The following is a 15740-nucleotide window of genomic DNA, read 5'->3' on the forward strand; positions in this document are numbered from 1 at the left end:
GGATTACAAATTCGTAGTCCTGGTAATATATAAAAATGAAACCTTCATCAATCTGCATACAATTCACCATAATGTTCCAAAAGAGGACTTAAAAACGTTCGGTTCAAGGCACATGAGGATGCCTCTGATAATGCGCCCCAGCCTCTGGTCCTGCACCCCACAGGTATTAGACTCTACTTTTGAAATCATTGTCTAGGCAGCCTTTCCTCCTTCGGCTAGGGCTTTTTTCCTTTCCTAGCTCAAGCAGACTGGAGATACGCATTTGAATTTATGAAATGCTCAGATTGTTATTTTAAAATGTGAAAGGAGTTCTTTTTAATACCCAGGGTAATACAATATCCAAGATATAACATTAAGTGATAAAAAACAATGTGTATGACAGTATATATGACATCCTACTTATATTTTTTAAAGCCCGCAGATTTTATATGTATGTTTGTGCTTTACATGCCTAGAGTATCTCTGGCAGTGTGTTTAAGAAATGGATCAAAACAGTTGCCTCCAGGGAGAGGTAATGGGTGCCGGAGGAGAGAGGGAGGCTTAGGTTTTCCACTAGATACCTATTTGCGCTTTTTAAATTTTGCACCATGTATGTATTAACCATTAAAAATAACTGAGTTTAAATTAACAGAAAAGAAAACAAAACCCAGTGAGCCTATAAAGTGTTGATTCTCATTTTGGTTTCTTTTTTTCTTTTTTTTAAAGATGAAGATTAAGTTTGTTTTATTTATTGTTGATTCCTCTTTTGCCTTTCAAAGTCATGGTCATATATTAAGTAGGAGATTCCAGAGTCCAAAGTAAAATATCGAAATGAGATAACAGCATTAGAAAACCAGGCCCAGGACCTGGGATTCTGGGCTGAGACAAAGAACTCAATCCCAAAACACAATTTTCTGATAAATTAGAACTGTTATTTAAAAACTTTCCTAGTGTTCCAATGTATTATCATACTGTGTATATGTAAAATACAAAAGGAGCACTCTTAGTAAGGACACTTGTACATTTGTAACTTGAATATAAGAAAAAAAGACCAAAAAAGAGACAAAATTTATAAAGCAAAGCATGTTTAAATGAATGTATTCCTCTTACTTCATCCTGCTTCAGTATTGCTCAAGAAAATGAAGCAATTATTTATCTTGATTTGCTACCAGGAATTTTTTAAAAAGCAAAAGAAATATTACACTATTTAGTGTTTCCTAATAAAAAATAAAATTTCACTAATTATGTAAAAAATTGTATTCTTTTACATAGATCAACACAAAACAGTACATTGCCTTTGTATGTTAAATGCTCATTATGCTGAGTGACAATTCTAAGAGCAAAAACATGTAGTTATCTAAATTTTATGGGTCCTGAATTACTGCAGATAGACAGTACAGTAAGAGACAGTACAGTAAGAAATAAAAAGGCTGAAAGGAATGTTTTGGACACTATAGGAGGCCTAACTTTGGGTGGTGTAGATACAGATCAAAATGAGTTTCTCAAACCAGAGATGGGCTTTGTGGAATGGGCCTAAAGTAGTGACAAGGTAGTCACAGACTTCTGGAGGAGGGTACTTGGGCTGGTGTCTACCTGGCATATTTAGGAACATTCCATAAGGAGATGTAATATCAGCACAATTGATTATTTAGCCCAAGGTCTCAGTCAGTTGATGGCTACAAGTGTTAAGTACCACAAGCCCCACCTCTATCTCTATATGTTTAGAGTGCAAATATTTTCCCCATGCTTCTCGTCCCCTAGTCACTGCCCACCCCCCTCCACCCCTTCCCTATTCTTGCAGGACCTAGCAGGCTGGCACACTAGAGCTGTGTCTTTCAAAGTCAAGTTCACATAGAGGAGATACAAGTAACCACAAGCCCTTGAGTAACCCATGCAAAGAAACTGCTTGGCTTTGGTCTAAATGACTTACATTTTTCCTCGCCTGAATTAGCCGGTAATTACATGTGGGCAGACTTAGCCAGAATAGTCTAAATGATCAATTAGAAGGCAAAAAGAAGTTCCTTTCTTTAAAGTTCAAGGGTCCCTGTTGAAGAGCCCCACTTCCAAAGCGATGCTCACATGGGCCCGTGCCCAGCTCTCTGCGGTGCCTGAGCATATTGTACATTTGCTTAACGATAATGAATTTAGTACTTATTTTGCGGGAAAATATAGGGCATTTCCATTACATGCAATCAAGCAAAAAGGCTGCAAAGTGTGCCACTCCATTAATTCTAAACAGAATCCTTCCCAAATGTCACCCTGAAACCAAAGTACAGAGTTATTATAAATCTGAAGGAATTAAGAGTAATTTTCATTTGTACAAAGGATGTGAGGGACATGACTCCTGCCACACACACACTATTAATTGGGTTAAATGCAATTTGCCAATTTCAGTGTGAATCACTAAGCTCTGACCTAGCTTGCCCCAGTGGTGAGATCAGTGGGTTCTCGTCTTTTTGGCTCAGGTGTACATGTGCACGTGCTCAGATGTGCACACATATATACAACTTTAGAACATGCAAAGAACATAATGTAATTGGGTTGTTATAAACATGTTGTACTGTCTACTATTGAGGAATGCATACTTAGGTATAAAGAAAAGCAAAACCTTGACGATTGGACTCAGAATAGTGGTTACCTTTAGGGAGAAGGGAGAGGTTATGTTCAAAGAGGGAAAAAATGCCAACTTCTGGCAAGTCATTTAACCTCCAAGCCTTAGTTTCCTCATCTGTAAAAGGGGAATGAAACACCTACTTCAATGGGAGTCCTGAAGATTAATGGCCTTGAGTATATCAGAGCAGAGCACTTAGTGTGGGGCCTGACACACAGTTGGCACCCTTTGAATGGTAACTAGGATCTTTATTTTCATCTTGTGGGGACTCTTTTGCCTAAGCTGGTTCCCAAATCATGGAGGGAAATCTGGACCTGGCACCGGGATGGGAACAACCTTCCCAACCTTCATTGCTAGGTTGGTCCCCAGGGCCTGGGAGGGATGGGTCAGCCCACTGAGTTATTAATGATTTCCTTCCTAATTTCGGTTTCCACTATCTCTGGGTTGCAGCGGACTTGTGGGAGAGCACAGTGCAAGAGACAGGAATAAGCAGGGTAAGGCAGTTCGGAGGATGGTCCAGTACGCCAACAGCAAGAACTCCTGGGCAGTGGGGGGCCCAGGGCAGCCCCTCACTCTACGTTGCGGTACTTGGTGAAGAGGTTGTACAACACTCGTAGTGTAGATTTCAGGTCACAGTTGACTATGTCTGCGTAGAAAACAAAAAACACCAATTGTTTCCGTGGGGCCACGTGTTCCAAAACTGGCATACACTGCCCCTCCCTTCCACCCACCACCCAATCCTGTGTACCCAGCATGTTCGGGGCGGATGGGTAGAGTGGGCAGCGAGATTTCAGAGCAGGGGGCAGTGAGGGTAGAGGTGCTGGGGCACAGCATCTCCAGATAAGAAGGCCTGACCCTCCCCACAATCCCCACCTGTCCCAGGGGCTCTTTGCCCACTGCCTCCAACCTCCATCATAGCACCAACCATGTGTGGTGGAAAGGAGGGGAAGGCCTGGGGCTACAGTGGAAGACCAGGGGGTGAGTTAGGACTCAAGCTGCCTCACAGAAGCGTGCCTAGCAGGGAAGGGGGACTTGCAAGGAGTACTCAGGAAATAGGTGTCATGGGGGACAGACAGGTTCCGACTAAGAATACAGCATGGCAGAAGGGTTTGAGGTGCTAAAACTTCAGCTGAAGGTTCCTCAGCTTCTATGCCACCATTCCCTCTCTCGCTCACTTCCTCCCTCCCTCCCTCCCTCCCTCCCTCCCTCCCTCTAATCCTCCCATCCTCCCTCCTTTCCTCTGATCCTCCCATCCTTCCCTCCCTCTATTCCTCCCTTCTTCCGTCCCCCCAGATCTTCCCATCCTCCCTCTTTGCCTTCCTTCCTTTGCAATAGGAGCTTTCCAGGTACAGAAGTGGGCAAAGAATTCCATGTGGAAAGTTTAGTGTATCTTACTAAACCCAGCTATGTTGGAGAACTCCCAATAGGCTAGCATGGCTAGAGAGGTTGGGGTGTACGGGGCTGGATCCCAAAAGGCCTTGAATTCCAAGTTACAGAGCTTGCATGATTTTGTAGGCTAGAGGCTGGAAACTGGCAGGCTAGCTATGACTCACTGACACACTGTGCTTAGCCCTTCCTCCCTTCATCCATCTATTTACTGGTCACCACTTTCTCTGGCTGTTCCTCTAACCCTCTGCTGGCTCCTCTACCTTCTTCCTTCTACCAACAAGACCCCCTATCTGCTCTTGTCCCTCTGCTGTCACTCTCCTAGAGAGCCAACCTTTGAAGAGTGGGAGAAGAGAAAACAAACAAAAAAATGGAACTCTGTCTACTATTGAGGAATGCATACTTAGGTAATAAAATTACAAAGAAAAGCAAAAACAAAGCAAAACCTTGATGATTGGACTCAGAATAGTGGTTACCTTTAGGGAGAAGGGAGAGGTTATGTTCAAAAAGGATGCAGGGCAAGTTGGAGGGAGCCCTTGGGAGCCGGCATTACTTTTTTCTTTGTCCTGGGTGGTGGCTGCGTGGTGGCTCGCTTGGTAAAAGTTCACTAACCTGTACATTTATGTTTCATGCACCTTTCTGTATATGTGATATTTTTTCACAATAAAAATGATTAAAAAACAATTGTATGGGAGGTCAGATGAAGTAAGTGATTAAGAGAAGGTAATAAATGCCCTGGGATTCAAAGATGGGAGAAATTACACCAAGCCATTGGGAAAGAAGGGGTAGGGGAAGGTGTCAGGATTCTAGCAATGCTCTGGTCAATACCCACAGGGATCCTTCAAGAGTAGGCAGAGTGGGGAGCCAGGGGCTCCCAGGTCTTAGCCTTGGGACTTTTAAAAAAAAGATCTTATTTTTTATTTCAGTAGCTTTTGGGGTACAGTGGTTTTCTGTTACATGAATGAATTATATAGCAGTGAATTCTGAGATTTTAGTGTGCCCATCACCCAAGTACTGCACATTGTACCTAACATGTATTAGTTCCTTTATCCCTGTGCCCGCTCCTGCCTGTGCCATTCTCAGTCTCTAAAGTCCATTATATCACTCTGTATTTAGCCTTGGGATTCTTGCAACTGGGACTGCCACAGCCTGGCATGCTCAGGCCCCAAGCTCCAGGCCTAGGGCCCAGGGCTGGGGGGAACCTCCTTAGGTTCCCCCCACCCCAGGGCCCTTCCTGCCTGCTCCCTCCAGGCCTTATCCTGGTTATAGACCAACTCTGCTCCACCTAGCTGGGCCCAAGGTCTCCTACTGATAGACCAGGGGCTTCCAGAGACCCGTGGAGAGGCCTGGAGTGGCCTGGAGCTCACAGCTTCCGTTTCTGCTCCCATGGTGCTTCATCACATATCTGAGCCTCTACCTGGGGCCCTGGCCTGAGGCTGAGCCCTGCTACCTTGCCTTGCTAATGCTGAGCCAGGAGTCCCACCCTGAATCACCTTCTGCCAGATGGAATCCCATGCCCTCTAGGCCGATTCCTGTCCTCCCCTGACTGCTTGGTGTTGAGTGTTTCTTAAATTCCACTCAAGTCAAATACTAGGAAGTTACTCCAGGGAGGAACTGCTAGAAAGGCAGAGAGGCGCAAAGGTGAGCTTGCCAAGGGAGTGGGTGTAAAGGGGAAGGTAAAGTGGGCCTGGAGCCACTGCAACAGGCTCCTAATGAGCTCCCCTTACCCTCTCCAAACCATTCTACCTACTGGAGCCTGACTATGATAGGCCTCCAGGTATGGCTGTGCAGGATGTGCACTGCACAACTCCAAGGCACATCATTCACACTTCCAGGGCACCACTGTCATGAACTGCAAGGTAAACAGAGCCCCTTGGAGCTGTGTAGCTCACAGCTTGTATGGCCCTACAACTATTTCACTTAGAAGGTCCAAAATCCTAAATCATGGCTTTGTAAGGCATAACCTGACCCGACCTGCCTACCTTCCCACTCTCATTTGGTGCCACACTGCCTCCCTCACTATGTGTCACAGTCACTGTGGCTTCCTTTCACTACCCTCCCCATGGGCCATGCTTGGCCTCTGCCCATGCTGTTACAACATCTAGATCACTCTTCCCAAATAGCTGGCTCTAGGTCCTCCTGCAGACCTCAGCTCAAAGCACAGGCTCCTGGAGGGAGGCCTTCCTGACCCCGGCCTGGGCGCAGGGGTCCTGTTTTATGTTCTCAAAGCTCCCACATGCTTCCTTCATAGTACTCACTCCATGTGTTAAATCAGTGACTTGTATGCTTATTGATTAACATCTGCCTCTGCCCTGGACTCTAGGTTCCTTGAACACAGAGAGCACGGACCCTCCAAGTATATTAACAAATCCATGAATGAATGGTTGCCCAGTGTCTTGGAAGCCAAGGAAAAAAATTCCAGAGAGGGCGGACAAGAGGGCCACGTGCTCCCAAGAGGGTGAGGAGGTTAAGGACTGAAAAGAGTTCCCAGGGAACATAGGTCCAGCAGGTGACTTGGGAGAGAGCAAGGCCAAGAGCAGGTGGAGCTAAAATGTTAACAACAGCATATGGGCAGATCAGAAGTGGAGGCATGAGCACGGGTCACAAACAAGGAACTTGGGGGCCTGGTGAAGGACAGATACTGATGGAGGCAGGGGGATTTGTTTTCCCTTTTGAAAGGTGGGTGAGTTCTGAGGTTTCTAGAAAAAGAAAATGTCCAATATGGGAGAATGTTTTAAACTGGCCATTTTAATGGTTACTAAGTGACATTTTTATGTTCACAGAAGTTTGAAGTCCATCCCCACTACAGCTGTGTGGCCCTGGCAGTCACTTAAATTCTCTGGATCAGTTTTCTCACTGGTAAAATTGGGCAATACCTTTATGAAAAACACCCAAAATATATTAAGGGTCCCCTAAATGGTAGTTTTCTTTCTGTTTTCCCATCTTTGCCCATTAGCAGAGCTGCTATGTATAGCCATGCAGTCTGTGCACTGCACAATGCCTGCACCATTCACATGGACTAAGCCCTGCTCCTTGGAAAACTGAGTTGCTTCTTCACCACCTTCACCACTAACGCCAACAGATGGGCCGGGTGAATAGGGGAGACAGCAGTCAGAGACACTGCCTATCACTTATCTTAGGCAGTGATACCTGTTCTTATCAAGAAAGCTAAGACCTGGGCCCCCAGGTAGTCCCAGGCAGACTAGCAGGCCAGCAGGAGACTGGACTATCTCAGCCAGGAGAAGGGCTGTGGATTCCTGGGAATATATTGTAACTTCATGCCATATAAACAGAGCCACTTTAAAGCCCTGATCTCATAAATTGTATGATTAGCAACTCAGTTCAGTTCTGACAGCCTCTGTGTGCTGGCCCAGGGCCCCTCTCTGGAGGCAGACGGCCAGGACTATGGGGCTCCTGGTCAGATACACCAGAACAGAGGCTGTCTGACAGCCTGGGGCCAAGGAAGAGGCGGCTCTAGAGATAAAACAGCTTCTGGCCAAGGGGAAAGGAGCTCATTGTTTGCTCCTCCCACCCAGAGGTATTAGTGACTCTTTCCATCAGGAGAGGACCATCCAAAATGAGTTCATGAATCTCTAAATGATGCAGAGGCCAAAGGAAAGAGAGGAACTCTCTTCCCAGCAGAAACTGTCTTTGCACAAAGAGACAAAGCCCTCTGTGGCCATTTGTGACACCACAGTTTCCTTCATCCCAAGGCACTGCTGAAGGCCCTGCTCCGAAGCCTTTCCCCGCGGTCTCTGAACCTCTTGACCAAGGTGGGAGGCCCCTGCTGGCTCAGGGCTGGCAGCTGGTGGGGGCTGGAATCAGTTAGGTGGCCACTAGGTGGTTACTTATGCTCTAGCCCCCAGCCCACCTCCCGGCGCCTCTATCTCATCCTGCCTTGCGTCTCTACCTGCTCTCTATTCCCCACTGGGGCAGGATCCATGCTGTACAGATGCTCCTTTTCGTGGTGACCTACTGCCCTATCTGGTGGTGAGTTTGCCATTTGCTTTATTTATTTTTAAAAACTTTTAAGTCATTAAAAAGTTTTTTTTTAATATGACATACATCCAGGAAAAAAACCATGCAACATATATGTACTGTTTTAAATATTTGAAAATGAACTCCTGCCCATGTCAAAAATAGAACATTGTCAGTACCCTAGAAGCATCCCCTTCCCTTCTACATTCTCTCTCTCATTCCCCAAATATAACCACTGTGCTGACACTTACGATTACTTCCTTGCTTTTCTTACTAGTCCTAGCATCAACATACGTGCCCTGGAACAGCAGATTCGAATGTTGCCTCTTTTTGTATTTCACAGGATTCATCTATGTTGTTACATGAGCTGTCTGTTTTTTTAACAGTTTTACTGAGGTATAGCTATAATTATCCAACTATAATTCTATAATTGTTCAAGAATAAAGCTTCTTGGCCGGGCAGGGTGGCTCACGCCTGTAATCCCAGCACTTTGGGAAGCCGAGGCAGGCGGATCACCTGAGGTCAGGAGTTCAAGACCAGCCTGGCCAACATGGTGAAACTCCGTCTCTACTAAAAATACAAAAATTAGCCGGGTGTGGTGGTGGCAGCCTGTGATTCCAGCTACTTGGGAGGCTGAGGCAGGAGAATCTCTTGAACCTGGGAGGGGAAGGTTCCAGTGAGCTGAGACCGTGCCATTGCACTCCAGCCTGGAGAGTGAAACTCCGTCTTAAGAAAGAAAGAAAAAAAAAGAATAAAGCTTCTTGATTTGTTGTCTACCTCTGGTAGATTTTCAGTGCTTCAAAATCATTGTTTTGATCATTTTTGTCCAGTTTTACACTTGCTTTTTAGCAGAGAATAGTCACTGATCTCTTCAGGCTACAGTAACTAGAAGTTCTTCCCCTGACTTCTCAGTTCAGTCTTTTTTATCGTCATGGTTGTATCATAATCCATGATATGAATATGCTCCAATTTATGTAGTTAGTCTACTGGGAGGTACACTCCAGCCTATGCTATCATGGGTATTCTTGGGCTTGTCTCCTGGTGTATGGACATACGTACCTATGAATGGAATTGCTAAGTCAAGGAGTTAGCTAATTTCCTATTACTGCTGTAGTAAATTAGCACACATTTGGTGGCCTAATAACAACATAAATGTATTATCTCTGAATTCTAGAAATCAAAAGCCCCAAATCCATCTCACTGAGATAAAATCACAGTGTCGGCACAGCTGCATTTTTTTCTGTAGGCTCTAATGGAGATCCTTACACTTGTTCTTTCCAAGTGGGGGATGGAATAAGTTAGGTGGCCATAAGGCAGTTACTCATGTTCTAACCCTCTGGGGTTGCCTGCATTCTCTGGCTTATAGCCCTCTTCCATCCCCAAAGCCAGCAATGGTTGGGCGAGCCTTTCTTATGCTACATCACCCTCACACTCCTGCCTCCCACTTCGACTTATAATAAGGACCCTGTGATGACATTGGGACCACCTAGATAATGTCATCATCTCAAGACCCTAAATTTCATCACATCTGCAAAGTCCCTTTTGCCACGTAAGATAACACATGAACAAGTACTGAGGATTAGGACCTGGACATTTTTGGCCAGGGGTGGAGACCACATGATTTTGGCAGGGGGTGTCCACCACATTATTTTATAGCGTATTACAAATCTTCAACTATGTTAGATGAGAACAAACTGTTTTCTACTTTCAGCTAAATAAGGACTGAATAAAAATAAAATGGTTCTAGCAATTTAGAACACCAGCAGTTTTTGTTGCTCTACATCCTTGCTAACACTTGGTATGATTAGAGTTTTAAATGTTTGTCACTGTTGGCTTCTGTACACTATCTCCTAGGGGAATGGGGGAGTTGAACATTTTCCATGTTATCAGCCACTGACCAAGTCGTCCCCAAATGAAGTGATCACCTGGAACTAAGCTGCCATCACCTGCTTGGTTTTTCAGCATTGCTTGCCATCTGGTCCCAGGTATGAGACTCCTTAAATTTTAGATATTTAGTCCTACGGACTTCAATCCTGCCTGGTACTAGATGTCTTCTGAGTCCCTGCCTGCCTGTTATTCTGGAGTCTTAACCATAATTGATGATGAGTCTACTTGAAGGGTGATAACAGGGTGGACATGTGCATTTGAAGACATGTGGCACAGTGCCCTCAATAAAAAGCTGCCAGCTGCACAACAATATTTCTTTTTCTTTCCTTTTCTCTTTTCTTTGAGACAGGGTCTCACTTTGTTGCCCAGGCTGGAGTGCAGTGGTGCAACTTCCGCCTCTCAGGCTCAAGCGATCCCTTCCACCTCAGCCTCCTGAGGAGTTGGGACCACAGGCATGCACCACTACACCTGGCTATTTTTTTTGTATTTTTTGTACAGATGGGGTCTCACTATGTTGCCCAGGCTGGTCTCAAACTCCTGAGCTCAAGCCATCTGCCCACCTTGGCCTCCCAAAGTGTTGGGATTACAGGTGTGAGCTTCCACGCCTGGCCATTATTTCAACTGTTCCACTGGTTATTAACTTGATGCTAACCCTTGGCTTACACTAACTCAGGCACTAAACGGTCATGAAACCTGGGCAGCAAGTCATCTCAGATACAAACCCAGTTTCTAGGCGATTTCAAGGCACAAATGAGCTTTGAGTGTTAAACAGCACAGCGGAGAATGCATTTTCCTGACCTTAAAAACATGTTGCCATGAAAAATGCCTCCACCACAACCAGTTTGATTTTGAAATGCCCTCAAACAATTACCCACATTGGCACCCTTTGAAATGTCTGCATCATTTACTTCTGAATCTCGCTTTCCAGGTAGAAGCACAAAAACCAGACGGAATGCTGGGATTCACTTCTTTCAAAGTACGGTTTCATAAAATGCTATTTCCATTCCCCTTTACGTACTGGAAATTTGCAGCATGGGCATAATGCCCTGTGTCATAACAAATAAAACATGTGTTTTTCCATCCGCATCGGTGAGTTAGTTTCATATTCAGCAAGTTCATAATTGCATAAAAATATCACCTATATTCCAAAATATTCCTATAGATTGATTTATATTGGGAAAATTATCTGTCCCAAGGGAAAGAAATATCCCAATTCTAAAATATCAGAAGTACTTGCAATCTGTAACCAGGAAGTTTCATATTAAGCGGTTCAAGAAAATGGAAGCAAAATGATGGTCAGAACTTTCTCACTGTGTCTGTCCTCCGAGAAGCAGGGTGCTCATCATCTGCCCACAGAACAAGAAGAGTCCATTCCTAATGGCATTAGGAAGGCTGGAGTGGCCTTGCCAAAGAGAGAGCCCCAGAGGGACACCAGCCTTGCTAGAGGACCCCCCCAGGTCTCAGTTGACCAGGGGCTTAGGACAAGGTGGTAATAAATGAGAACAGGAGTTGACCTTTGTTGGCTAGAGTCAATAGATAACGAGTCTGGAAGGAGTCATGAGACAGGGTCCCCATTCTTCCCCAGGGGGGACTTTTGCTCATGCTGTCATTCTGTCTGGCATGCACACACTTCTCTCCCAGTCTCCACACACCGAAGCCCTACCTGGTCCTTATGGTTGAGCCCCACTGTCACCATCTCCATCAAACTGTTCCTCCCCCAAGACAGAAGTGGTATCACCTCCTCAGTCCTCACAGACTCTTCCTTGTACCTGTTTCATAACAGTTCCCATGACTGTCATTTCATTTTGCTAACTGGCTGCAACTTTTCTCTTCCCTAGTTGGCTACACGTACCTTGAGGTTCAGGAAGGTCTTACCCCTCTTGTTATATCATGGTCTACAGGGTCTCAAGCCCACTAGACCAGGGCATGGCCCCCACTAGGCGGGGGTTTGGATAGAGGAGCTCAGAGCAGAGGCAGGAAGGGGGCATGAAAGCCCACCATTCCTACTCTCATCCACTTGCCTATAAACTACCAGAAAAGTGCAAGCAAAAGGGCCACAACTGGCATTCTCAATGTTCCCAGGGGACATATGCAGAAGATGATCTGCAACACAGTGGTGACTTGCCAGCTCTGGTGAAATGGAATACTTCAGTCAGTAAGGGGCAGAAAGCAAACATCCGTACCAAGACTACTAAGAGAAGCGTGCCTCCTCTGCTCACGAATGCATGTGTGCACTCCTAGCATGAGTATGCAAGGGCTGCAGGAGCACTTGTTCCTTCTGTCTTTCCCCTCAGACTTATATTTACAACCCAAACCCCACAAATCATGGCCTGTCCTCAGACGGAGTCTGAGCAGGCAGAACTCCGCATCTGTCAGGAGAAGCAGTTTTGCTCAGCCCAGAACTGTCTGTGCTGCACCTTCACTCCGACTGGCAGGGACACAGCTCTTTGGCAGGTTAGCACCCTGTGCAGGGACAGGAAAACCTGGAAATTGGGCACAGGGCAGTTCCTGCAGCAGCACTTCTGCTCGGGCCCTGATCCCCGTGATCCCATGCATGGCATGTGCGGGATTTCAGATTCTTTTCTTCCCCTGGCTGTGCAGCTGGCAGCTCACAAAGGGTCTCTGGGACTGAGCAGCTGCACCGAGTCCCACCTTCCCCAGCAATGAAGTCTTCAGAAAATGCATCCCTCTGCTACAAAATCTGAGTACTCATGTGTAGGGAGAGGGTCTCACTCTGTTGTCACAAACCCAGGAAAGAGCAAAGTACCTTCTGGCCGCGGTTTTGGCTTTTCCAACCCTCCATCTTGCATGAGCTCAAAGGCAAAGGAGACATTCAAGACCTGGCAAGAGAGATGCAGACAGCATGTACCATTGCACACCCAGGAGCCCCGGGACCTGGCCCTGGGAAGTGAAGGAGCCCAGCACTGTAGCCAGAGGGACAGAGGCTGAACTAATTTCAAGGAGAAATATGGCTACCAAAATGGGCAGGCCACTTGGAGCGTGAGCTAGCTGATCCTAGCTTGCTGTTGGAGAAGCACTCCTGGAGAAGCACAAAACTCCCTTCATATCCTACTCTGTTCCTGTGTAAACTGCCAGGACTTCAAATTGGGGGTGTCAGTGCACACATCTGGAAGAATCAGATGGCAGGACATGTTCAACAGGCGGAGCAGGCTTTCTGCTGTGGACCAAATGCCTTTGTGTAGCGAGCAGGATGTGGCAGCCTACAAGAGGCCATCAGAACCAGGCTAAGCATGCGCCTCAAGTCTGACCAGCTTCACAGTCACTTTCCTTGTCACCTCTGGGGAGAGAGGAGGCTGGGCTGGGGCACTTGACAGGAACACAGGGCAGGGGACCAGGGCCAGGCTTCAGGGGAAGGGAAAGGCATTCAGGGATGCCCAGTGGTCTGCAGGTAGCTCCTTCCCAGCTCAGCTCTTATAATGGGTCCCACCTCCAGGCACTGAAGACCTTGAGCAGAGGGGAAGCTTCTGTCTTTTTTCTGGATAGCCCCAGCATGGGTGTGGGCACATGAGTCAGGGGATATGGGCTAGGGGGCCTCCCTTGATGTCCCTTCTCCTTACCTTCTGTTCAAAGCTGTCCGGGGTCAGGAAGAAGCTGTGAAGGGGCACAAAGTAGCCCTCCAGGAGCCCCATGAGCAGCACCAGGTACACCCCATCTGCAAACTGCAGGAAGAGCCAGGTGATGGCACTGGCCCCTGAGCCTCCCAGCCAATCCCCATCCAGGGGGCCCATCAACTTCTGTGCTATGCCACCTGAAGCCTACCACCCCAGGCAGGCTGCTAGCTGGGGAGTAGGGGCAGTGGCTCGAGACAAGGAGTCTGCTCTGCCCCACGTCTGGCTGGCACAGGAGCCATAAGCCCAGGCCCTGATCTCAGCTGACCCAGCATTTACTGAACAGAGGCTGTGTACCAACTCCTGGTCTAGGCATGGGGACCAGATGTCGGGGGGGTGGGGCTCAGTGTGGCTCCTGCCCTGGAGGAGTGCACAGTCTAATAGGGAAACTGGTGTGGGGGCAAGGCACAGCTGCTCTGATGGAAGGAAGCTCGCTGGCCTGAGTGAGGTTGAGAAAGGTCGCCCACAAGCACTGAAGGCATCAGAGGAGTCTTCTGGAGGGGACAGAGCCTGAGTGGAGAGCTGAGGATAAGCAGGATTGGCTAGAGTGGGGCAGAGGGAGGAGGGGGAGGTGATGTCCAAGGTGAATGGCATGAGGCTCCTGGGGTGATCTGTGCTTTCTGAACAGAGAAAGGACTAGTGTCACACAGGCCTGGGCATTCTTTCTCCCATCTCTCTTCAGTATTACAGCAGCAGAGTGCAGCTGTTATGAATGTGGGCTCTGGGGCCAGGCCTCCCAGGTGCAAATTCCAGCTCTCTCACCTACTAGCTATATGCCTTGGGCAAGTTATGTCACTTCTCTGTATCATGTGTCTTATCTGTGAAACAGGGATGGTAATAGAACAGTATCTACGTCACAGAGTTATCATGAGGACTAAGCCAGTTAAATATGCAGAGAGGGCCTGTAAACTGCTAGGCATGTAGCATTGAATAAATATTAAATATTGCTATTACTGTCTGGGAAAACAACAAAGCAATCAGGACATGACTTACTTGCTCTTGCTGGCAAAAGCAGAACTATGTGCTGAGGGCCCTGGCAGGAGGCTTGCAGCCCGGTCCCTTCCTAGGCAGAAGAGGCCAGATTGGTTGGGAAACCAGGCCCAAGGGACAGGAGAGTCCCTCGGCTAAGTGCGGAGGCTGCTGGTCTTCTGCTCAGGGCTGGGTGAAGTTAGCATACACTGAGCGCTCAGGACAGGCTTGTGGAGGCTGTGGAGGCCGGGGATGATGGACCTTGGGAGGAGTAGGGGTTCCAGGTAGGGGGGATGGCCTAGCAAAGACATAGAGGTCAGATGTACATCCGACATTCTAGAACCCTTTCAAAGGAGGCTGGGCCACCAAATGTTTATAAGTGTATATAGCTGCTGGGGTTTACAGAAGGCCACACTTCTTGGAATCACCTTAGGAGCCCAGAGTCTGCTCAGAGAGCTTTCCAGGTAGCCAGCTGGCCGGCCTGTGGCTCAGCCGTCATTAAGGGCATAAGACCCTGAGCTTGGGCTTGCCTTAAAGGCAGCTCCTGGCCAAGTGCGGTGGCTCATGCCTGTAATTGCAGCCCTTTGGGAGGCTGAGGCGGGCGGATCGCTTGAGCTCAGGAGTTCAAGACTGGCCTGGGCAACATGGTGAAACCCTGTCTGTACTAAAAATACAAAAAAATTAACCAGGTATGGTGGTGCATGCCTGTAGTCCCAGCTGCTCAGGAGACTGGGGTGGGAGGATCACCTGAGCCTGGGAAGTTGAGGATGCAGTAAGCCGTGATCGTGCCACTGCACTCTAGCCTGCATGACAGGAGTAAGATCCTGTCTCAAAAACAAAAGGGTAGCTCCTCCCAGCTTCCATCCATCAGGCCTGCAACTCAGGTGGGAACGGCCTGAGCATGACTCACCCTAGGTGGACACGGGAGAGCAGACCCCAGAGTCTGTCAAAATCAAGGCCCTTCTGGTGGGAGCTGAGCAACTGGGCTTCATTCAAGCTGTGGTGAGAAGGAGTTAGGAGTAAAAGAATCCGATCTGTGAGCTCAGGGGTGACCTTGGGTTAGGGTTGGGGTCATTCACAGCTCTGAGTGCCAGGCTTAGACTGCTGCTCACCTCCCATGGCTGGTTCCACTGACTTGGTAGGAATAGTAGATAAAACTGTAGAGACCCAAAGTGCTTGGTAGTGACCCCTGTCATAGCACTCCCTGCCCTTGAAAATGGAGCTGATCATTCCAGGGCCCGTTCTAGCTCACTCAAGGAAGCGTCACTTTTCCAGAACGTTCCTTATTTCCTACAAGAGTA

At 47.5% G+C, this 15740-nt stretch overlaps 1 protein-coding gene across 1 annotated transcript in view; it reads right to left on the minus strand.

The window, feature by feature from the left end:
• Positions 1 to 284: 284 nt before the first annotated feature.
• Positions 285 to 15740, minus strand: part of PARVA (parvin alpha) — a 159662-nt gene continuing 144206 nt past the window's right edge. Inside the window, exons 11-13 of the mRNA XM_002822019.6 lie at positions 13420 to 13521; positions 12609 to 12681; positions 285 to 3236 (exon numbers count right to left, since the gene is read on the minus strand). Coding sequence (XP_002822065.2) covers positions 3160 to 3236; positions 12609 to 12681; positions 13420 to 13521 — 252 coding nt within the window. The 3' untranslated portion in view covers positions 285 to 3159. The remainder of the gene's footprint in view (positions 3237 to 12608; positions 12682 to 13419; positions 13522 to 15740) is intronic.

Source organism: Pongo abelii, chromosome 9 (genome assembly GCF_028885655.2).
Source record: "Pongo abelii isolate AG06213 chromosome 9, NHGRI_mPonAbe1-v2.0_pri, whole genome shotgun sequence".
Classification (NCBI taxonomy): domain Eukaryota; kingdom Metazoa; phylum Chordata; class Mammalia; order Primates; family Hominidae; genus Pongo; species Pongo abelii.